This window comes from Neopelma chrysocephalum, unplaced genomic scaffold (genome assembly GCF_003984885.1).
Source record: "Neopelma chrysocephalum unplaced genomic scaffold, ASM398488v2 Primary Assembly neopelma1_25, whole genome shotgun sequence".
Classification (NCBI taxonomy): domain Eukaryota; kingdom Metazoa; phylum Chordata; class Aves; order Passeriformes; family Pipridae; genus Neopelma; species Neopelma chrysocephalum.
The window spans coordinates 29,903,168-29,927,795 of record NW_020897694.1 but is presented as its reverse complement, the minus strand read 5'-3'; the positions used below and the strand labels follow the sequence as shown (position 1 = coordinate 29,927,795).

Below are 24,628 nucleotides of genomic sequence, written 5' to 3'. Positions count from 1 at the left end.
TCCAAACTGTTATAACCTTATAACCATGAGACTGGCACATTTTCTCATCTGTAGTGTTATGTTCTAAACTGTCACTAGGCATTAACTCAGTCACTGGTGAAGTCCTACCACCTAGAGATGAACTCTGCCTCAAAATGATGTTTTCCACTTCAGTGCTACTCGTATAGTAATTACTGGGTCATTAATATCATTGCATGCAATTAGTGACAGTAGAATGAGCAAGAGGTTTGTTATTTATTTAATATGAACTTTCACTATAACCCTTTCTTTTCCATGTGCCACAGACAAAAACCAGAGAGATTTTCAAGGCAGGTGAACATCCTTGTAGGGTGATGTTGAATTTGTATGATACAGAAAGTGGGTCCTCATTTACTGTTAAAGCTTGTGCTTTTGTTTCCATTAAGCCGTCTTGTCATTAGCAACAATCAGTGTAACTTGAATGCTAACTAATTCTATTAGTTCTGTTCAGCCGAACTGTTAAGCAAAGCTTGCTGTGGTAGTGGGGAGATATTCCTCCCCATCCCTGAGAGGCTTTTGTCAGTAGGTGCCAGGAGAAAGGATAAACTTACATAAAATACCTGTTTGTGGTTGGTGAAGTTAACTAGCTAGTAATCTGTTTTAGATGCATACTTTCTGATATACACTAAATACATCATAATTAGTGGGCTTACATCTGCCACAGTTACTTCAGCACTCACAAATATATAATTTGTTTATGTAAACTAGAAGCAAGCATGTGTGCAGTGGATCATTATCTGACAACATTTCTCAGAGTATGTGAAATATGTAACTGAAATACTTTCAGAAATGCTTAACTGTAATGAAAGACTCAAATTGTCATTCATAGTGATACAGGATTGAGAGGGTTTTCTGGGTTTTTTTTATATAATCTCTAAATCATTCCAAGAGAATTTTATAAAGGGACACTTGACAGCAGTGAAGCAAGTAGGATTTTGTTATGGGTGGGTGGAAGCTGTGACCTTCAGTTATGGATAATAATTGAGCAAATAGTTTACTGTTTAGTATACTTCAGCTGTGGTATACCTTAACCCAGCAAGAAAATGGTGGTGTTTTTAAAATTATTATACACAGCAGTAATCAGTTGGAACTCACAGCTTTCTTGATGTTTTCCAACCCCATCTTGCTCACTATAGCTTTTTCCCATTATGGAAAGACTTTGCTGACATAAAGAGGGGGGGTTTTTTACCCCTTTTGTATTTTTCTTATACATGCCTCCCTGGAATTAATAAAATCCTTCTGAATGTACAAAACTTTACAATTCTCTATTTTGTGTTGTCAGGTGACATGAGATGTGGGAAGGAGAGTCTATGGGTTTCCAGAGATGTGCCTAGAATTTTACTGTTGGTATATACCAAAGTATATCACAGTATAGAGCTGATTGGCCTGTCTTGATTGTGTCCCCCACATTGCACCCTTAAAAAAACATTGAAACAGTAATAGAATCTGTCTTTCTCTTAACATGAATACAAGTGGAGATTTGTATGGGGACTTATATAAATACCCCTATATCATGAGTCCCAGCTTATGATATAGTAAGTACCATAAGTCATGCTATTCACAGTTGGACAAGATACATTTTAGAGCAGTGGTTAGAAAAGTTTCACTGTAGAGCCTTTGCTTCTTCCAGGTTTTATTTTACTTCATTTTGTTCTGGTTTTAGCTTGACTGAGGAGGGCATTGTTGCTTACTTGCTGTGCAGAATATAATTTGTGGGCCTGTTTAGCTATAAATCCTGAGACATGCAATATAGGACTTAATTTAAAAAACAAGCATGAGAAGTGAAAAAGAAGAATGAAGAATTCTTGTCCTTTCCTTCACATTGAATTTTTGACTCGTGTGGATAGAGAGAAAAAGGGTGGCTTCAAGTGTTTTTATAAACATTGCATAAGCTTTAGTTTAAGGAAAAAATCTATCTTAATTTGAAGCATTGTGTGGAATAAATTGAGAGATAGAGAGTTTCTGAATGACTTTTTGATTGAGAAACTCCTCAAAATTCTGCTGCCACCTTGACTTTGCAAGTAGGGCAAATAAAAACAGACATTAGAAAAAAAGCAAAATTATTGGTAAGCTGGTTTTATATTTTTCATTACAGTCTTGGTGTCCTAAATTGTACTAATTGACCAAATTCAGCAGGTTTTTATCTTTTCTTTTTTAATTAAGGATAGTTTCTTTGTCTCTATAAGATCATTAGAAAAGCTGTGATATTATTATCTGTTTATAAAAACACACTTAACACATTGACAGTATTCCCTGCAACTATTCATGATGTATTTAAGTTTTAGCACTTGGAGTCCAGGTTTGGGACCACTGATAATTAAATTTTGGAAGACAATGTAATCCCTTTTAAAAAGCAGAGTTTTCAGTGTCAGTCTAATTTTTTGTCTCTACAAGCAAAGATAAACCATTAGTTGCTAGTATTTGAAATTATTGTATTTCTCCTCTTTCTAAACATTCTGCAGCTCACCCAACATAGTATGTGCCAAGATATCTATTCTTTGGTGAGTGACCTGAACAATTTTTTTTTGTTGTTGTTGTTCCAGATCTCCATGCAGATCTGGCATTGCTACTAAGAGGGGGTGGAATTTAATTTCGTTTAACTGAAACACTCTTCCTATTAACTCAGCTACCTTGTTTTTCGTCCATGGCTGGTTTAGAAACAACCTCCATGTTGTGATCAGTGATTTGTGGTTTCACAGTGTGTGATTTCTGGTGTTCTTAAACCTGTCCCATAAATTATCTAAATTTATGGGAAAGAAGAATTATTTATTTGGTGCTTTACTTAGAGAGTCATTAAGAGGACCTAAAAGCAAATGAAAGCAATCAGAGCACCAACACGTGATGCCTGACCAAAATAGTTCTCTATGACTTAATAAAATAAAAAAACCCTGAAAGATTTTACATGCATTTAGTAGTCCTGAGAGTGCATGTGAGATCAAGTGCAGCTTTGCTTTAAGAATAACTTCTTACTAATGTTGGATCTAAAGCTTGTGTGGATTTTTGCTGCTGTTTAGGCTTTTCCATTTCGTCTATAAGCACAACAGGGGAAAGTGGCGATGGGTGATGTTATTTGATTTTATTTTGTTCTGATTTTGAGAAACCTATTTTCTGATGCAGAATTTGAACAGTATTTAATGAAAAAAATGTTGAAAATCACTACTATTGGATAGTACTGATCCACCCCAAAGAAACCTGTAGTTCTCAATTTGCTATTAACAGATCCACATCAGCAGCAATTAATTTTTGATGACCTCATCAATAATGTATCTTTGATATATTGCCAAATGACTTTTATTGTCCAGCACACTAAGGAGGAACAAAACCAGTTTTGTCCTTGCTCATCAATTGACATCACTCATTCATTCCTATAGTCTGTGGTTTAAGGTCCATTTAGTTTTCACAGGAAAATTGAGTACGACGGTCATCATTTCTCTCATCAGCTATGTAGTACATTTCATATTCAAGCTCTAGAAATACATGTGTTTTAAAGTTGTGTTGGTTCAAAGGATGTTGCATTTGATTTGCAAACAGGTTGTATTTTTCATCATCCTAAAACATGAAACTATAGGTAATAATTGTAGCAGAATTAAGAGGCTGAGATTTTTGTCTGCTGGTGTTTTCTTTTAAGTAATTGTGATGGCATTTTTTCATTTTGTAATATGTGTTTTTAGGAGTGAAGGAAGTTGAATTTTTGTGACTGTGCCTTCATTTTTAATCTCTTTGTGAATGAAAAGCTATATACAGGCATAAATCCAGCAGCTTAATTCTCCATCTGATTAGAGCAATGTTACCAACCTGATAGGTTGAAAACAGCCATGATCCATGCAGTGGCTCAGCCTCCTGGGGGGCAGAGTAATAACAATCAAATGAAGACATATTAAAATGTAATATTACTTCCTCTCCATGGGGACTGTATAAGAATCATAGCCAGAAACTGTTCTTGTCAGCTGACTCTGCTTCGTTCACGGATTCCCTGCCTCTGCATTTATGACTAATGCATTTCATACAATAAACAGCACTGGAGTTTTAAAAGCAAATAAATGTAAAACATTTACATGAGTTCCAGGCTTTTTTGTTTGTTTGTTTCTTTGTTTGTTTTGTTAGGGGTTTTGTTTGGTTTTATATAATTCATATATTTCAAAGAAGGGGAGGCAGATCTGAATGAAGTTTTTTGGTCTGAATAATTTCATTTCTCCCTTGTGTATGGGAGAGGATATGTGAAGGTGGTGTTTTACAAAACTGAAAATGTAGACTAGCTTCTCCAAAGTTAAGTATGTATCAGCAGACTCTTAACCATATTTTCATAACAGATAAGTGTTTTCTGAATGTTGAAAACCTAAACTTGCATGCCTCATAAAATGGCAGCTGCTGTTGTATTCAAGGAATGCAGACACACAATGTCTGATAAATTACTGATAAAAATGCCTGTAAATTATTACAATTTTGTTAGTTTTAAAATTTTTAGTGCAATTATATATGTTTATTTGCTGTGCGGATTAACTTTTGACTGAATAATTTAATGTGCCTTTGACTGTAATTATTAGTTTTGCAATTGACATCAGTGGAAAAGGACAGGTCTCAGAAAACCAGAGGTATCTAACCATCAAAAGATTTAAAAATATTTTGCTGCCTGTTTAGCAACATTTTACTTACTTACTTTTAGGTTCCTATGTATTGCTGTATTAATACACAGCAAAGTGTGGAATTCTGAGAACATTTAATACTAATGAGAAACTTCATATTAATCATTAGTTATTTTTATTAATGTTAATATTTAAGTAGTATCTAGTCTTATCAGAGGGCCATGTGTAAGAAATTGACTCTAAAATATGTCCATATTTAGACGTATATATAAAAAAACCCCAGACCATATATAAAAATAAACTGAATGGAAGGTTTAAAATTTGATTATATAAACACACTAGAGAGTATAATGTTCATTTTAGACAGAAGAATGTTGTGTTATATTTCTGTGTTTATACCCAAGACTCCTATCACGGCCACTTTATTACTTTTTTTTAAAATATCCTTTCAGTGTGAGCAGAGCTACAGGTAAAGGGTCGCTTTCCTGCAGAAGTGTGAATGCACTGGCAGAGCTAACATGATAGTGGGTGTAGTTTTCATTTGGAGATCGATATAGAAAGGCCGCAGCAAGTATTTGAGGAATATTTTGTATTCGCTCCCTTGTTTGACTTCTGCACACTACACTGTCAAGGGGCATTAGCAGTATGAAACTGTGTTTTCTCTGCTGTCCCAGATTACTTCTTTTTTCTCTGTGCAGCTTTTCAAAGCTTGAAATGATGTGTTTAAAGATACCCACTTTCTTCCTGGTACACCAGGGATAATGCAAGGTTATATTTCGATAGTCTTAATGAATTTTGAAAAATAATTTCCTCCAGTGGCCTTGGGTAATTGTCGGTTTAATTACAGGGAGAAGCTGAGATGGAAACTTTGCTTTGTCACTGAAATACTCCTTTTTGAAAATTCCCCATTCCTCAGGACATAGCAGTCTGTACTCTGAGCTGTAACGTAGGCTTTCCTAAAATCCCTTGAAGAACTGTGGAAAAAGTGAATACTTCTACAAATTCATTCATCTGACATCAAAGCTATGAAAGCATTCTTTTAGCAAGCAAGCGAGGCAGATTGCGGTGGCGTAGGCACACAACCAGACTCATTGTACATCTGGGTCTTCCCGTTTGGAGACTGTATTTGAAGTAATTTTGCATTCTTTTTGCCATCTTACTTTCTTATTTTGTGCTGAGGTCAGACTGCATCGCCTGCATCTTATTGAGGTCTCCTGCTCTGTGAGTTAAATGGATAGGCCTTTAAAGAGTAAAAAGGCATTGACGTTCAGAAGAAGCAGCACTTTATTCAATGAAAATCAAGTAGAAGGTATTTAAGGAGATGTGAATCTTCATTGCCTCGATTAAAAAAAAAAATGAAATAACAAAAAACCACAAGACAAAGTCAGTGTTTATTACTTGTAGGTTCAGTTGATGCTCAGCTTTGGTATTTCTATTTACTGCTTTTTTTCTCCTTGTCCTTGTGCTGGTACATTGGAAAATAGATAATAAAAAACACTTTCAGCAAAGACACATTTGATTTATGTCCAGGATGGGTTCTTGGTATTGATTTTTTTTCCCTCTGGAAAAAAAAAACAAAAGAAAACAAAACTATATGTCTCCATTATTTTCTGAGCCTGGCAATGCAGTGGCAAATTTCAGATCAGCTTTTATCTTAAATAACTTAATGTGCTCTTTTGTATTTTAAAAAGTCTTTTTGCCATACGTCTGTTGTCATGTTTTTACAGGGGGGAGGGAACAAGAGGAGGAACTGGGAGGGGCCACATATGAGGAGAAGGGAATTTTAGGAAAAGAAAGCACAATTTGGGAAGTTTGTATGGTGGCTGTAATTAGCGTTGGTCACAAAAGAGTCAGAAGTGGAACAAAAACAAGAAGTAGATCAAAGGCTAGGAAGCAGGGTTCAGCGGTATGGGGTTTATATCTTTATGGCTAGAAAGAAGATTAGAGCAAGAAAAATACTGCCATGGGGCTGGGAAGACATTGTGAAAGAAAAAGGAAATATACATAGACTGCATTTGAAAGAAAATCCCCAAGGAAGGTGAAAGAGAAGGAGTGAGAATTAAAAACAAAGACCTGAACAGTGTAAAGCCCATGAGCTGAAAGGAGAGGGGCAGAAGCAGGCATGTGCTGCTTAAGCATTTCACCACAGCCATGACAAGCAGTGAGCTGCCGTACAATCCATTTTTCATTTGTTTTTTCCAGTTGGTGGCCCAGTGCTGATGCCCGTGCATGCACCCTCTCATATATCCGTTTTGGGCCTTGGATAAACAGCTCCAAGAAATAATGGTGAAATTTCCATCCTCGGAACAATCAGGGCAGGAAAACCTCTGGTGCATTCCCTGCATAGCAAAGCTGGAGCCCACCATGTGCAATTGTGCCCTCTTTGCCACCGTGCCCAGGGCGCCACTGCACATGCTGACAGTGGCCAGTGCCCAGCACAGTGCAGTCACCACCGTGCCAATTACTGAGGAGCTGCCAAATCATTTTCCAGCAGCTGTTTTGCAACCAACAGCTGGCTTGGGCAGCAGTGGCGCACCCATAGACCATGATTCAGTGTTTTGGGTTCTCCAAGGGAGTGGTGTTTCGCGCTCAAATCACATGGCAGTGTTGGCTTGCGCCAGGGTTGTGTGGTTCCAGCCAGCACCTAGATAAGCAAGAACAATATAAACACAGGGGAAAGCACCCTATTGTTCATGTGAGCTAAAAGGTTTCCGTGAGAGTAGAGCGTATTCTCCTCTGGCACCCACCCCGGCAGAGGCTCCTCAATGCTGAGAAAAATGAGATTGTGCTTTAAAATATTAAATGATTTTCCAATCAGTTCAGAATCTTAGCTTTCACCTGGGTCTTTTGTATGCATTCACTTCATCCAGCAGGAGATTTGTAATAGAGGAAGCAGGTGTAATATAGTGATTATAAAGATACTGTTGGGGTTGGGGGAGGAAAGGGTGATTTTTCAGTGCTTTCCTTCTCTGAGCCTGCCAGAGCTTCCTTTTCAGCTGACTCCGTCACCTATTAGCAAGGCACTGTGTTTTTGTCCAAGTCAGTCAGTCTATCAATTATGCATAGGAAAAAAAGGTTGCTGGGTAAATTTGAGACAGTGATAACACATTCCTCCATTTGTATATATTGTACAGTTTACCAATGTATTCATTCCTTTGGCTTTCAACATTTCACAACTTTCCATAGGTCAACCCAAGCAACAAGAACAGGTCATGGTAGATTGAAAGATCTCTGCTTTCAGACACTCATGTTCACATCACTTTGCCTGTTGATTTCCTGTTTTTTATTTATTTTTATTTTTATTTATTTTTCTTTTATTTTTAATCAGCAACATCAAATGGGTCTTTGGAGGGCCTGGATAACCAGGAGGGAGGGGTGTGCCAGACAAAAACCATGAAGATCCTCATGAAAGTTGGACAAGGTAAAGACCATCTGCTGTTTCATGAAATCACTTTGATCGGTCTCAATGTCCTTTTTAGCTTTCAGGCTTCTTTTAGCAGTGTAGAGCAGAGAGCCAGTCAAATCTAGTGTGGTCATTCCTCCCTTATAGTCTGAAAGCAAAGTCTGTTTTCTCTTCCTCAGCTACTGACAGATTTCTACAGAAGGAGGGTTAGCGTAATAAGATCTCTTCATTGGAGAGATCCCTAGAAGGAAAGGTCACCTGGGAGTAGTGTATTTCAGTCATTTTTATTTGTATTTTAAAAACAAAAGCCACAACTCTGCTGTTCAAAATTATTTAAAATACATGAAAAGAGGGAAGCTAATATTTCTATAGTTTGCTTGTTATGAATCCTGATTACAGAGAGGTTTTTTTGTTCATTGTCTCTTTTCACATATAGATAACCTATTGTGCAGGAAGAAAGAATTATTCTTCTAAGCAGAAGTTGGTTTAGTAGTCAGTCAACTTCCTCAGTTAAACTGAAATGTCATCTGCAAAGCTTTTCTTACTAGTCACAAGAGTCCTTATAGTTTCTGCAGATGGCCTCACAATTTAAACATCTGAAATAACTTAATATAACCATTTTGCTTTAAAAGGAAAATTATGTTCTTATATCTTCCTGTCCTTTGCATAAAGATTCTTCTGCTAAACCATTTGTGTCTCACGAGGTACTTAGAGCTGGCATGTAAGGCTCCATACCATCAAGTGCCAAAGCTGCATGAGTCGTCTTTCTCTCCCCCAGATCCCAACTCGGCAGGGCTGCCCAGGCACACGGATCCCACCAAGCGCCCTGAGCAAGAAGCTGGCACCAATGGGAAGAGTTCCACCACCAGCCCCTTTGTGAAGGACCACTCAGGTAGGTGTGGTGGGAGTCCAGGACGTCTCCTCCTTGTCCCCAAATGCATTTTACTTTACCATTAAAGTGCCAAAAAAGCAAACATTTTCATCGTGAGATGAAGCATAAGCCAGTTCTGATGCTCCGGTTGATAGTGTCTTGGAGCTGCAAGTTTTGACAACGGCTGCTCTGTCCCCTCTTCCACTCTCCTGTAGAAGTTCATTATATCTAGTGACAATATCTGTCACTCATTTACAGGAAAGTTTTTGGATAGGACATTTGCTAAGCAGCTTTACAGCGGTCAGTGCTGCCTTACATCTAGTGCTCTGGCAGACGAACGAGTCTCTACCTTTCTCTTCCCGTATAATACATTATCAAGTGGTTCTCGACAGCCATTTATAAAGTTGATTTCAAGGCATCTATAATTAATATCCTGATCTTTTAGCTGACCATATAAAGTCTACACATGGCTGATCTTTTACTAAATGCAAAGATTTATTTTTTTCTAATAATTATCCAAACAAAATAAACAGATGATTCCAAACAAATTTCTTCAGAATAGAATGCATTGCATTTGTTAGGTGAACAAGAAAAAACCTAACTCTTAGGACTGAAGGTGTCTAGAAGAAAATTCAGTGAATTGGGAATGCTACAAAAGCAAAACTTGCTGACGGGTGGTTCTGGGTTTCCTGAAAAAGGCTGCAAGTTTTCCTTGCTAGCTCTGTCATTAGTTACTGGGCTAATGAATCTTTGATGAAGTGGTCACTAGGTAGGCTTCGCTTATTCCTACAGAGGCTCTGGTAGGAAGATTAAACAATTATGTGAATGTAGCATCTGTATCAGTCTTCCATTGTGAGTGAGCATCAAGAAAGGGAAATTGGTTCAAACTTTCAAGAGAGAAAGTATCAAGTAAGCACTTGTTTAATTTTTGTGACAAATAATATGGTGGTGTGATGGCACCAAATATTCAACAGACTATTCAGCACGTGAGCTTTTCCTGACTACCAAACTCATGGTATTGTTTTCTTTTAATTAAATGTAAGTTAATACAAACAGGTACATGCTGTAGCTATTTTGCCTGTCTCCCACACTGCCTCAAGCTCCTTTGTTTCATGTGCAAGCAAGAGAAGTCCACGTAAAGAGGTACTAAGGATAGTTTAACTTAAATCAATATGCAAAAGATAAAATAGCAGAGGGAACAGTGTGACACTGAATAGTAACAGTTGTTCTGAGAATTGTCATTTCCTTGTGTTATATTCAATTCCAGTGCTATCTCACCCCTCTCTTGTGTCTGGGGCTGGCCAGCATCTGTTAAAAGATGCAGTGTGCATCAAAGGCTGCCTTGTCAGTGCCAGTCCTCGCCACTGATGGATGATGATGTATGGAACAGAGTGGTTTGGGAGCAGCACAAAAGTGAGACCAACAGACACAAAGTCTTGTTTAATATTGATTGCTGACTTCGGCTATTTGCATCTAACAGGGTAATTGGTTTGTCAAACTTTAGCTGTCAGTTGATTCTTCTAGTGTTGCTTACTCTACACATTTTTAAGCAACGTAAACGGGTTGCAGGATGGCAATAACTTTTGTCTATTGTATTTCCATTCTTTCCAGGATCTAGCACAGATGGCAGTAAGGCTGGGCATTCCAGTATACTGGGTTCAGAGGTGGCCTTATTTGCAGGGATTGCATCAGGGTGCATCATTTTCATCGTCATCATCATCACTTTGGTGGTTCTTTTGTTGAAGTACCGGAGAAGACACAGGAAGCATTCCCCGCAACACACGACAACTCTATCACTTAGTACATTAGCCACCCCAAAACGCAGTGGCAACAACAATGGTTCTGAGCCCAGTGACATTATCATTCCTCTAAGGACTGCAGACAGTGTCTTTTGCCCCCACTATGAAAAGGTCAGCGGCGACTATGGACATCCGGTGTACATAGTTCAAGAGATGCCTCCTCAGAGTCCAGCAAACATTTATTACAAGGTCTGAAAACACACGACCATCTCTGTGGTACAGTTGAGTCGTAGAGGAAACTCACTGGTCAAATGCTTTCTGTTGGGGTTTGTGATGATGCCTGGTGCGCTAGCATTGACTTAAGCACAGGGGGGAGAAAGCAACAGCTCTTTCTCCAGGAACCAACGCGAGCTGGACAGCTTACCTAGTCTGTAGAATTCCTATCTCAGTGAATAAGTATTCACTAAAAGCTGGAAGACTTTTATGTAGAAGATGCCCATTCTGATTGCTGTACTCTTGTTACATTCATCATCCTCAAAGCCATGTGCTGCGGGCGTTCAGGCATGTACAAAAGCCAAGGGAAGATGGAGCAATCCGTGGATGTTAATAGCTCTAGGCATCCTGGGATGGTGCTCTAGGATATATCAACCTTAAAATGCAATCTTCTGACTTTTGTGTGTCTCTCTCAGTGCATACTGGATTTGTCACACAGACCTTGGTGTCTAAGTAAGACTTGTTAAAGTTCTCTCACTTTTAGTCCGTCACTGTTCCATTTGTTTCTGTTATCCAGGGCTCTGCCATCCTTCACATAAGATTTCCTTTCACTCCACCTCCTGAATCACTAATGGAACATTAATGTTTGGAGATCCGCACTCCATCCATCTGCTACAGCAGCCTCACTCGAATGGGTAATGCATTTATAAAAATTGTGTTTGATAGTAAGGAGCCTTCCAGCCAAATAGTAAGGCTGTCAACAAAGTCAAGAGCAGGACTGGGTGGTGGAGGGAAGGGCTGATTGCAGTTAAATATTACTGCCTCAAAAATAGAAGCTGAGAAGTAAAAAAAATACATTTAGGTAGCACAGCACTTTGGTATGCTAAGTTTTAAGAGGCAAGTAGGAAACACAATAACATGCACAGTGGATTAAGGCTGCATTTGAAGGAATTCTTGGTTATCAAATACCAGTGTGCAGAAAAAAATAGAACCTTCGATACAGTAGAACAGAGGGGTATTGTTAGTAAGTGAACAAGCCTGGAGAAGACAAGACAATAGCAGGCCGCTGAGGATTATATTAGGGCAGGGCTGATGTGGTACTGGCAATAAGATACACAGCTTTGAAGCTGTAGGGAAAACATAGTCTGCTTTGGGTGACTTTTAAGCAGACTCAGCTGCTATACTATCAGATTATACTAAACACAGGGAAAGCATTTAAGAAAATAGCAGAGAGCCAAGTCTGACCAAGAAGATTATAAGCCAACGGGTCAAATGAGCTAACTCTATCACTGGTGAAGTTGTGGAAAAGAAAACAAAAAAGCAACAAACCACAAAACCTTTCTCATCTCTAAAAGTAAGGCAGAATTTCTTTCTGACTGACCCTTTTGGCACTTTGGCTTATTGTTGTGCTGTCCCTGCACAGTGAGTGTAGGTACTGTGACTGACACAGCCGTTCATTGGTGCTCTGTTGTAAAGTGAAAGCACACATGGCAAACTTCTTTCAGTCCATAAGAATAAAATAAATTATGACACTGAGATGGAGAAGGAAAATATGTCTTATTTATAATAGGTGTATAGAACACAAGGGATATAAAGTGAGATTTTTTCTTTTGTTCATTTTTTCTTACTTTTTATTTTGGTTTGGTTTTTTTACTAATATATTTTGAGATTGCACAGAATCTACACCAGAAGATGTGAAATTCATTTGCGGCAAGTACATAGTCTTAACTTGTTATCATTTTACATATATAAATGTGTGTGTATATAAGTATTTACACACATATATATGTTTATATATGCATACATATGCATATATATTTATGCATACGCACACTTTTTTTTAAAAAATAAACTACTTCTGGGAAAAAAAAATCAGCCATCCAAAAATAGCAATGGGAGCACATTTAAAAAAATAAAAATTCCAAAGCATCTCATAAAAGAAAAATAGGAAATGTAAGGCCCAAAATATCAAGAAGTCAGTGTTACTGCATCACGTATTTAACAGCGAGAAGGTGTGCCGGCATTTATTTTCTGTGTTGTGATTTCCCTTGCCTTACAGGCTGATGTGTTCTGTAGATTTTGTTGAGGTTCGTAGAGGGAGGTTTCAGGTTAAAGTTTTCTCTTTAGCATGGCTGTTCCCCTAAAGCTCCCACCCTGGGGAGGAAATAAAAAAACTCTACTTTTATATGTGCTATGCAAATAGACATTTCTAACATAGTGATGTTACTATGGTAACACTTTGCTTTCTGATTTGGAAAGAAAATGTAGCAACAGCATTTTAGGGTTCTCAGACGTGCGGTGAGCCCCTGGAAATAAAAAAAGAAAAGAAAAAAATCTGTTATAGAAATGATCACTCTGTTTTCTGAACCTGAGGATTATGTTGAGATGTTGGTCCAAAAGAGAGAAACAAAAACAAAAAAAATCTCAACCCATGGTTCTGTGGAAGGTTACCATGGTGACTAACTACAGTACATATGTAATTCTTTTCAACAACCTTTCCTTTCTGTGAATCCATCCATACAAGGTTCTCTTGTAAGTCATTAAGATTTTATTTTGGGGGAGGGGGAGGAAGGGAAAAGATGGGTTTACTGATACTGATTTTTATTAAATCATATCTGTGCTTTGTCAGTTGGCCACATTCTAGTTGCATACTAAACTGTGAAAAAAATAATCAGATTAATTGCTCAAGAGCAACCTGCAACCAACTGAAAAAAATGTACTGTGCGTTTGTTTTGTGTCTGGTGCAGAATTATGACAATCTACCAACTGTTCCTTTCTTTGACGTTGGTCCAGCTTTGAAAAATTACTGTAAATGCCTTGCTTGTGTGATCATCCCTAGTCACCTGAATTGGAATTTGCACCATCATGTCTAAGTGAAGATGCTGTAAATAGGTTCAGATTTACTGTATATGGATTTGGGGTGTTACAGTAGCCTTATTCACCTTTTTAAATAAGTAAAAAAACCACATGAAAACAAGACAAAAAAGGCTTTTCTTAACCAGATTGTGTATATAGAGCAATGTTGGTTTTTTATAAAGTCTGAGCAAGATGTTTTGTATAAAATTTGAATTTTGCAATGTATTTAGCTACAGCTTGTTTAAAGGCAGTGTCATTCCCCTTTGCACTGTATTGAGGAAAAAATGATATAAAAGGTTGCCAAATTGCCGCATATTTGTGCTGAAATTGTGTACCATGAATATTTATTTAAGAATTTCTTTGTCCAGTTTGTAAGTAACACAGTATTATGCTTGAGTTATAAATATTCTTCTTTCCTTTTTTTTTTTTTTTGTTTTGTTTGTTTTTGGTTTTGTTTGTTTGTTTTGTTCTGTATTAAAACTAGCCGGTCATAAGTTTGAAATCTGCTTTAGTTCCACACTGCAATTAGTTCCCAGAAAATGGAAATTATGAAAATCACATTCCACGTCTGTTTCAAACTGAATTTGTTCTTAAAAAATAAAATATTTTTTTCCTATGGAAACCTTGCCTTCTAAGTATTTTCTTCTTTTGTTTTGCAGTTTTTTTCTTTTTTAAAAGATTAAAATAAATAAGAAAGCCACCAAGATTGCCTGCATGCCTACTTCCCTCCCATTTCTCCCTTTCTCCTCTCCCCCATCTCTCCAATCTGATTGCTAGTGGTTTATAGGAAAGAAAGCTTCTTATAATACACTGACTTGTGTTAACCTACTTCTTTCCCAGACACTCTCTTACATATATCAGCAGATTTTAGAAAACATCTGGGTATCTTATGCCCTTAGAAGTCAGTGAACTCCAATCAGGTGTAGTAACCTGGTTGCCTGGATGATCTTGGAGGTGAGATTATAATGACACAAATAATTCCCAGACATTATAGGGTGGACTTACACTGTGAGCAGAATCAGAGAAAAAAATATACCTGAAGCCTTCTGGATACTGTTGTCACTGCTTCTCCAGAGGAGGGGAAGCAGCAAGCCTGGGGTGACAGGGCTGAGCAGGAAGGGACAGGAGATGTAAGACCTTAGGAGGATGATGAAGGATTAGAAATGCTGCAAAGTTAAAACATCTCTGCATGGTTCTTTCGGTGGGGCCATGCATTGTCCTGTCTCTGCTTTACTGCACCCTAAGGGAGATGAAGGCCAACGTGCAGGTAGCACAAGCCTTAATACAAGATCTGTGGTTGTGCTGCTGTAATTTTCACTAGAATAACCAATTCATTTAATAAATAATACCTTAATTTTCTGACAAAGCCTGGTCACCCTGAAAGTGAAGCACTATTCAGTTTGTTAGCAGCACGTAAATGGCGTGATCATCCATGGAGTAACAGGTGGGAAAGGGCAAAGATGCATTTGTCACTTTACCAGCAGATGCCAATTTGTCATAAAATTTTCATTGAAGAAAAGCAACTGGCTATTCATAGTATGGGTCATGCAATTCCCATTTGTCAAATTATTTGTTCTTTTGGGAATAATCAGAAAAACATGACTGTATGGCAAAGGCACTTGGCATGTCGCAATGGCACAAGTACTCTGAAATAGGACATACAGAAAATCCCAGACATGGGACTAGCATGACAGTTTGCTGGTGGAGCTCATTTTAGAGGTCCAGTTTACAGAATCTGTGCTGGAAGTTGACCTTAAAAGGAAAATCACACCGTGGCACTTATGTTTACCTTCTGACTCTGCTACAGATGTCCTTGGGTGACTGACTTGGTCCAGCAGAAGGCATGTGTGCTCACAGTGGAGCGTATGAAAATCCTCTGGCATCTCAGTAAATCACTGGGGCCTAGTCCTCCATTTATGTCTGTAAGTTACTTGAAAGGAGGTAGACTTGTGTTCTCTGAGCACACAGATCTTTGGCTAGACTGAGCTTTTACTCCCTGCTTCGCGCTTACACACAGGATTTCACTTGCTCATCTCGGTGGGTTGTCATGAGGGTTCCCATGTTGTTAATTTGCTGTGAGATGCTCAGGTCTGGTCTATGCTGCAAGTTTGTCTGCCACAGCCATCTGTTAGAGCTGTGGCTCTAGCTTAGCGAAGGCTAAGGCTATTGTTTTTATTTTAAGCGTTGGTAAATACAGGAAGATGCTGATACAAAGATAATTCAATAGTGTAAAGTTTACATGGCATTTTCATTACTGTGCCTCTTTTATCAAACAAATACATAATTTTTTTATTATACTTATAACTAGCATGTATACTGACACCCGTGGACACCTATTTTTGTCACTGTTATAGCAATAAGGGAAAATCAGTGTTGCTATAAACCGCGTCTCCACTGCGGGAAAAAATGGTTACCAGTGTAACTATCTGTGTATTTATGCCTGGGGCCAAGGATGCTTGGTTAATAGGAGTGCCTTGCACACATACCTTCCCAAACAGAAAAGAATCTCCATTGAATCTGCTGAACTCATTTTAGTAAAAGATATGTGCCTTAGATACTCAGCATAAAGTCATTGACTTATAACCCATCTTTTATATCTTCCAGAGGAAAAAAAATCATACTTGCATTTTGTCCTGCTGCTAACACTGCACTATTAATTATCAAACAAACACAAAATGAGCGCAGAATTTACTGCCTTTATGACAAAACTGGTTCTCTGGCAAGATCTAGTCCAAGTCAATAGGGTCCACTAAGTGGAAAATAAAATTATAATTCACAGTTGTTATCCATCTAGAGTGGAATAAGATCTGTTACATAAAATAGTGCCTCACAAATTAAGCATAACAGTGTTACTGCCTAGGTTTAAAATGTTGTACCTCTTCTTTGGCCTGTCTCTTTAGCTTTGCTGTGATGCATTGATCAAATGCTCGCTCAGTCAGCAGCACACTCGATTCTATGGGCACTGTAAATTTTCTTGTTGCAGAAAAGCTTAAAATTTTGTAGTGGTTAGCAAAACAAAGGACAATGAAAATTCGGTCTTTCTAAGTGACACTCTCCATCTTCATGACCACAATACAAATTTTGGTGGGCAAAAATCCCGGGGTTTAAAAACATACTCCTTATACAGTTGGTATGTCATTACATGAAGCATCACACCGGAAATCAAGCAATATTTGGTTTGGAAAAATATGAGTATTGGAGCATATACCACAGTGTATTCATGATTGTTCCATTCATAATCCAAATGGTGCTGGATTCAGCTGACTGAGCTATTGTCTATGACACAAAATAATATCCGTCTTTCATGTGACTCGTGGAAATACTTTCATGCTTAATTAAAGGATAATGTAATCCATAGCAAACCTTCTTGAGAAGGAGGGGCAAGAGCCTGACCATGCACGGTGAGGATGAGATGGGGGACCTGCAAGTGACTGCTCCTGGAGAAAGGCCTGTGGAGCAGAGGGAGGACGCAAGGAGAAGGAAGGTGTGTGAGAGGGTTCTGACTCTGAGGAGGAGACTGGGAACATCTGCAATGACAAAATCCCAGGGAGAAATTAGAGCAAGGTGACAGCTTTGGAGGGAGGTAGAGAAACAGCTCTGGGAAAGACTTTGGTGTAAAACAGGTCTCAGCAAGCAGAAGAAAAATGTTGACAGATGAAAGGCAAATAAGTGTAGTATTTGGTAAGTATTGGTTGTTGTTTCAGGTAGGAGAGGAGGTCAGGCCAGGTTGTTCTGCTAGACACTGAAAGAAGACAGAGCTTAGATGGGATGGAGAACCTAGACCAGAACTCAGTGTTTTCTGCAACCTGGGATCGTGTGAAAAAGAGATCAAAGATCTGCAAGAATTGAATAACTGTAGGACTATTCAAGTTCCAAATAGCAGAGAACCTTGTGCACAGCTGTCATGACCCCTGGAACAGGACTTGCGTTTTCGTAAATGCACTGACAGAGTCTCACGTGCTTAGACTGCTGAAATGCAATTATTAAATTAATAATACGGAGAATCCATTGAAGGTGGGAGGATAGTTGCTTCTAGATCAGACCTTCAGTGGATATAAATTAACGTAGTTCAGTTTGATATCTGACCCTACTTATCACAGTTCAGAATTGCACATGCATATACAGATTTTATTATAGCTCTTAGCTATGAGAAAATGCTTTATAAGTGTTGTCCTGAATATTATGAAGACTGTACTCAAAAACATACCAACAATGACTTGCTTTTATAACAGACTGCTATTAAATGCCATAAAAATTGTTATTAGTAGTTTATTGAACATTGTCAGCAATTTGCTGTATCTGTTCATTAAAAGTAGGTTGGATTACTAGAAAACGTGTAATAAAAATTGTTCACATTTTAATGTGTCTTTTTGTCCTCTCTTTAATATTTAAACTCATTCCTTCCTAGTTTTTTGTTCAATTCTACTCCATACGCATAACCGGCAGGTCAGCTGTGCCCTGCCAGTATCTGTTCATCCCCCGCATGCCATGTTCCCAGTGCTTCCAAATCTCTTAATTCAATCAGCATATCTAATTTTGATTGTCTTTAAACTCAGCTATTGGAAGCATATGATCACATGAATAATTTAGTAATTATGCAGAATCAATAGCATTATAACCTTCATCACCATGAGGAATATGGTAGGAATATGGCCAGAAGGCCAAAAGAGTTCTTCACGTCACTCTGAAAAATCCCAAGATTTTGGAAGATTCAAATGATGGTGCAAGAGCTGAAAATAATTGCACGTGCTGCTTTTGCTTCACACTCTTTCCTTCATTATGTCTTATGTTTTCTTTTTGTACACAACAAACAAAGCACATGTGAATTTTCTAAGCCTCAAAATAGTGCCCAAGCTGTAGAGATCCATATGGCTGGGTCTGGAGGTCTTTTCTCAAATTTCCACTGTTTAGAAAAGGGTGGCTGTTTTCCTTCAGCCTGTTTATTTCACACCCTGATGCCATGCCCTGATCACCTGGCTCAATATGCCAACCCTGCCCATCCCAAAGCCTTTGCTGGGGCTTTGTACCTTTCCAGATAAGGTTTCATTTCAAGACAAAGCTTTTGTTGCTGACCGTGAAAGTTTCTTTTCAAATGTTGTGCTAGGCTTTCCTCTTTATATGGCTGGCGCTGGATTTCAGCCAGTGACAACTTTTTCCTGAAAAAAAAATAAAGTTCTGATGGAACACAGGAACAATCCTTGTACCAAGAGTGTGTTTTCTTATAAGCCCCTTATTTTTCAATCAGCTTTAGTTTGAATTTTTATGTGGCTCTCTCTCTTCCTTTTGTATTTATTCAATTGGATCTGAAAGAAAATAGCATGCAGTAAAATTCCTAAATACAATTTAAATATAACTCATTTCAATCCACTTGGTTTTACATTTCCATTCATCAATACATTAAACTAAAAATATCTCAGATGGGTTTGCCTCGTTTCTTGTAATTTAAGAAAAATTATTAAATCTGTTAAAATCTCTTTTCAGAAAAGTGTAAGCAGTTCACTTTGGAAAGCATCATTTAAGCAGAATTAAGAAGCACTTGTTGATGTGCAGCTCAAAATAACGAGCATATTTGGAAGACAGAATCATTTTTGGCAATAAACAATATTTGGTTTTGTTTCATTTCCTTAAGGCAGCTCAATACTGGGAAGCAGAAAGTGCTGTTGGTTTTACTGCCAGTGCACCAGTCAGGTGGCAGCCAGCTTGGGGCTTTTTTATGTAGCTTTGTCCTTTCGATCTTTTCTGATGAGCAGTGATAAAACAGAAGTCTGGATACTTTGACCACCGGTAGGTGTAACCTATGTGATTACACACAATACAAGGAATTTATACTAAGACATTGTTCCTGCAGGAGAGACATAAATCCCTTTTGTCAGCTTCCCTCCACTCTGTTCTAGTGTTGCATTTTAAAACAGCACATGTTTTTGCTTTGGATTTTTCACCCAGCCTAAATATTTCAAAGATAGCATCAGAACTATATTGATCAAGTTTTCCAACACTTTTGTTTCCCTGTGTAGCTGGCTACTTGCAGTGTTTCCACAGAGTCCTCTTGCTCAAGACACCACTAATAGATACCTACAAGCATCCAGATGAGTCTTAGAAGACTCATTTTTGCATCAGTTTTTTGAGAGATATCTTACCATTGCATTTTAGCTGTGTCATGCTACAAACAGATTGCAAAACCAGCACACCTTGCTCCAGAAAGGCCTCATCACTGCCACGAAAGTTAGACAGGCTGATTTTATTTTCTCTCTTTCAGTCACCAGCAGTGAGGGATTAGTGTGGGCTGTTCAGGTTTCCACAGAGAGGTGGAGAGGAGGTGGTGAAGTCTCAATTCCCAGCACTTTGATTACTCCTTCTCAAAGAGAAGAGCTGCTCCATGTTGCACGAGGCAGGAGTTTCACACGGCTCTTGCTGCAGCACCGAGTGTGTCAGACACAGGACTGAAGCTGAAAGTGATGAGGCTCATTCATTCAGCTTTGTGTACATGGCTGTGACAGCAACCACTTGGAATTCAAAAGATTTCTTGGAAGTGGGCTGAGCATGTAAGGAAGACACGTGGGGGTTGATCCGGGGCTTTTGGCATGCATTAGCTCATCTGTTGTCCCGCTGCTGAGTGCTCTGCCAGACATGATTTGCAAGGAACAAACAATGAGGAGGATCCGCCTTAATTAAACCCTTGGAAGTTTCACAGGTGGTAAGAATCATGGAGGCAAGGATAAACAGCTGTGACTGTCACAACAGCATCTTCTGCAGACTCAGAGGTAGTCATTGGCTTCTCTGTAGAGGCTGTTTCTGGGTCACAGAAGGAGATCTATGAAGGCTTATACTTCCTATTTATTATTTGATGGCTCCACTTAACATTACTGCAGGCTTCTAGAACAGTGTCTGATCCAAATGTGACTTCTTAAGCCTGAAGTGGAATTTTTTGTTGATGCAGCTGACTGATTTCTGGGCCCTGAAGAATTTGGCCTCTGATTACCAACCAGTTGACAGACATGAATCAGGTGGCAATTAAGTCCCTACAAAATCTAAGACCCATTTAGTAACATTTCCAAGTTCCATAGAAATAATGGCTCTTGCAAATATCCTATCTGTTGCCAGCTATTTTAAGTGTGTATCACTGAGTGTACCAAGTTCTTTTATTTTAAAGGCTCTGAAAATCAGAGCTCTGAACTCTCTTAATGGGTGTTGAAATTCTGATTTTTTTTAATCTCTGTAAATTCCAGACCTGAGTGTCTTTATGTAGAGGTGAGTTTTATAGTTCAGTCACACATCATATAAAAGAGTGTTTTCTTTGATCAATTTTTAGCTTTCCACCTTTGAAACTTTCTCTATTCCTTCCGAGACAGAGAAGTCAGCTCCTAAGTTCTATCACCTCTTAGCATATTTCTACCTTATAAAAAAAAAAGATAACACTCATTCATCTCATTCTCTTTCTTCTGGTACCCATGCTTCTCAGTCTATTTCCATTTAATGAGTTTTCCATGCCCCAAACAAAATTATTATTTTGGTACTGTGAACTCTCCTTTAGTTCTACTTTGTCCCTTAAAAAGAAAGGAAAAGGTAATATATAGTTTGCTAGTTGAAATTTCTTGTCTTTTTCCTATAGCATAATCTTAGAAAAGCTGAAGAGGAACTGCATGAGAAACAGTTTGGATGCCATCATGGCCAATTATTGTGCCCACAGCATTGTGGGAAACCACTCCTGTAAAACATCTTGGGTGGTGATAAAGCACTTTAAGCTTGCATCAATAGTAGTAGGATTTGAAACTGCTCAGCACCTCTTAGGTATCCTATCCAGAAAGAGAGGATTATATTTTTGGCTGCAGTCACCAAGCTTAAGACATTTCTACTTATGTTTCTCTATAGCAAAATTAGGATGTTTCCTTTGTAATACATTAATGGGAAATATTTCTCTGAATATTCTGTTGTTGTATCTTCCAACCTATTGCATAAAACTGCGTTTTCAAATAAGCCTATTAACCCATTTTTTTCCTCACAAACCACGTGAATCACTGCTGTACTAACAATTTGCTTTATTTCGCAATCCATCTCTTTTAGACAGACCACACTTTGAGCTAAGTCTGCATCCTTTCCCATGTACTAAAGATCCATGCTGGCAGCCAGACTGTCACCATCTCCATCACCTCTGAAAACAAGCAGTTTGGGTCATTCACCAGGGGCATAGGAGTCCAAGGTATACATACACAGCCAGCATGACTCAGAACAGAGGTATGGATCTATGATTTCAGGTTAGTGCCCTACCAAGTATCTTGAGTCTGTCATTCATTTCTCTTGGAGTTTTATCACTTTTGGTAGGTGAACTGCTATTGTTCAGAAGAGCCTCTAGTATACTAAAATTCAGGGACCCCTGGTGGCCTAGTGGTTAGCATGCAGGACTCTCACCACTGCGACCCAGGTTCGATTCCCAGTCCCCTGGGCAGATGGAGCTCGTTAGCCCTGTGAGGTCATCCATCTATGAGAAGGTCACTCTAAACAAACCTACGTCCTGAGGACCTCACTGCCATTGTCCAAGCTTGCTTGGCCCTGGCAGATGAACCTTAGGATTTCACTGCCATTGTCCAAGCTTGCTTGGCCCCGGCAGATGAACCTTAAAGGGTGGGCCCAGTTCAGCGCATGCTGTGTCTCACCTAAAAAATCCATTGTGCAGGCTTGAAAGGTAAAAGACCTTTCCCAAAATCTTCGTTCGTGAAGACTGGCCATTATTATTATACTAAAATTCACGAACCAGTGGTCTAGGGAGTCAGGCTGTAACACTACTCGCCCAGCCTCACCGGTTACATGCGGAAGCATTATGTTGTTGTTAAATAAGAGAGCTGGATCAAGGATATCCCAGAACCTGACATTTAGAGAATTCCCCTTTAATATGGAGGTATGGCTCATGTCTCAGAGGAGACTGCAAGCCCATCTGTACAGCTTAAATCTTGTTTGAGGTCTCTGACATTGTCCCGATTCAGCATGTGTCCTAAGTGGGAAATGGGGTCTTACTGGCAATGTGACTGTTTGTAAGCTGTCCTCTGAGCTTTTGGCTTGAGCTGAGATCCCATACACTTCACTAATGGTGGACAGTGGACTCCACGGGGACGTTTCTTTTTTTCAGAAATCAAGGCACCCGCTGGGTCCAATGTCAGGGGGAGGTGTCAGCAGCGCCCATTAGATGTATTTAGATGAGAAAAGGCACAGCAAAGAGCCTGACTGCTTCTGAAGATCCAAAAGAGATGAATCTGTCAATTTTTGCTCTAAATGGGAAGCTGAACTTTAAGTCATGGCTTAACCAAAGGGCAGCATATGGCAGTACTACAGCTGTTTGAAATCCACTTGCACTTCGCATTGGCACTTTGACAAATGCTATTGTGTTACAAATACTGGATGACACAGTAAATCTGGGGCTGTATTCAGCTCTGCCGTACGCAGACATAATTCCCACTGACTTTGTACATGTCTATACCAAAAAATGTATGGAAGCGTGTAGGACTGAAACAAATATACGGTACTTGTAAGGAAGCCTTCTGGCAGACTGAGAAACATTTGATACGGTTAAACCCCTGTAGCAGGAAGCGTGAATGCTATAATATGGAACTGGAGGAAAAATTAGGGAATCCATGAGGTCTAGAAGATGCCTGGTGATTTTAAAGACAAGACTTGAATTTCTGTGCTGGAGCAACAGACACACTGGCTGGTCATTGTAAGGGGAACGGGGCTCCTCCTGCTGAGATCCATTTACTGTCTTTCATACTCTGTTTTTTATCTCTCTGCCAGTTAGTTTCTACAGGGAAAGAAAGAATTCAGAGGGTTTTTTTTTCTTGAGCAAAAGCCTACAGGAGGCCTAAAAAGAGCACTAGACAAATATATCAGAGAAGAGATCATGTTGCAGGGAAGCTGTGGCTGCCAATGATGAGATCTTCAGTTTCTTAGCCACTTTAGGTCAGAAACCAGGTGTTACGTTGTTGATCCCGTGGCTGCTTGCCATCCCTGCCTCCTCCTGTAATGAACAGCCTCAGCTGAACAGCTTTCATGGCTCCAGATGTTTAAAAATACACTTTTAGTGTACTGGAACAATAAAGTGCTCTTTGCAAAGTATTGCTGTCTATGGTTAGTGGCAGAGCCAGTACTGACTCCTCTACACTGATTTTTAGATGGCGTTTTAAAAGCATCAACAAGTCAGGACACGTATTTTCTCTGCTTAAAACCTGCTTAACTCTTTCAGCACCGTGGTTTTAGATCCTCCTGAGGTTCATGTAACAAAAAGGGCTTAAAATTAGAACAGTGGCAAAGAAATAACGGGAAATCAATAGCCTTCTTTTTCTCAACAAGAATAAAGGAAGAAAGAAAGAATGCTGTAAACATATCTGTGAAATCAACTTACCTGTGCAGTTTCTACCCCTAAGAGCCAGAACAAGCTGGCTTATACCGAATGGTTAGGCAGTGGGGACAATTTTTGCAAAGTGTACAATAGCTGAAGAAAATACCATCCCACTGGAGTACTTGGAGTAATTTATTTTATAACAGTCACAGTTCCAAATGTATTAAGCCAAATTACATTACAAACTGTGGAAAAAAATGGAACAAGAGTTAAAAATCATTTAAGATTTACATAAAAATCTGTCCTCATGTTAAAGACAAGTACTTTATCCTAAAAGAGTGCTGGTGCTGGCATCAAAGACAAGGATGTCAGCAGGAAGTGCCAAGGAAACAGCTGAGGCCTTGCACTTCAAAAAGCTTAGCTCTGGGTGAGAGATGTTCCCACCAACAGTCAAGATCCACAGATGACATTTTCAGATGTCTTTAGGATTTTGCATTCAGGCAGTCACATGATAGATCCTGTACCATATGTTTTTTCCATGGGCTTTAGTTTCTTAGGTGTCTACAACTGCTTTCAGTTCTCCACTGCAAGGTGGAAAGGAAGTGTACAAAAGCCTTCCTG

The 24,628-nt window shown here is 38.9% G+C and overlaps 1 protein-coding gene and 1 long non-coding RNA gene across 4 annotated transcripts in view; both read left to right on the top strand.

Annotated features, from left to right (window-relative positions):
• EFNB2 (ephrin B2) overlaps positions 1-12,667 on the top strand; it is a 44,472-nt gene extending 31,805 nt beyond the window's left edge. The window contains exons 3-5 of the mRNA XM_027674728.1: positions 7,930-8,022; positions 8,783-8,896; positions 10,487-12,667. Of these exons, the coding sequence (XP_027530529.1) occupies positions 7,930-8,022; positions 8,783-8,896; positions 10,487-10,869 (590 nt within the window). The 3' untranslated portion in view covers positions 10,870-12,667. The remainder of the gene's footprint in view (positions 1-7,929; positions 8,023-8,782; positions 8,897-10,486) is intronic.
• A 22-nt stretch (positions 12,668-12,689) lies between these two features.
• The window catches only part of LOC113963536, a 34,248-nt gene continuing 22,309 nt past the window's right edge, over positions 12,690-24,628 (top strand). Inside the window, exon 1 of one of the 3 annotated variants that reach the window (XR_003532852.1) lies at positions 12,690-13,359. This is a non-coding gene — a long non-coding RNA (uncharacterized LOC113963536). Of the gene's footprint in view, positions 13,360-21,751; positions 21,936-24,628 lie in introns of those variants that run through there. The other 2 variants (XR_003532853.1, XR_003532854.1) reach the window with 2 other exon arrangements.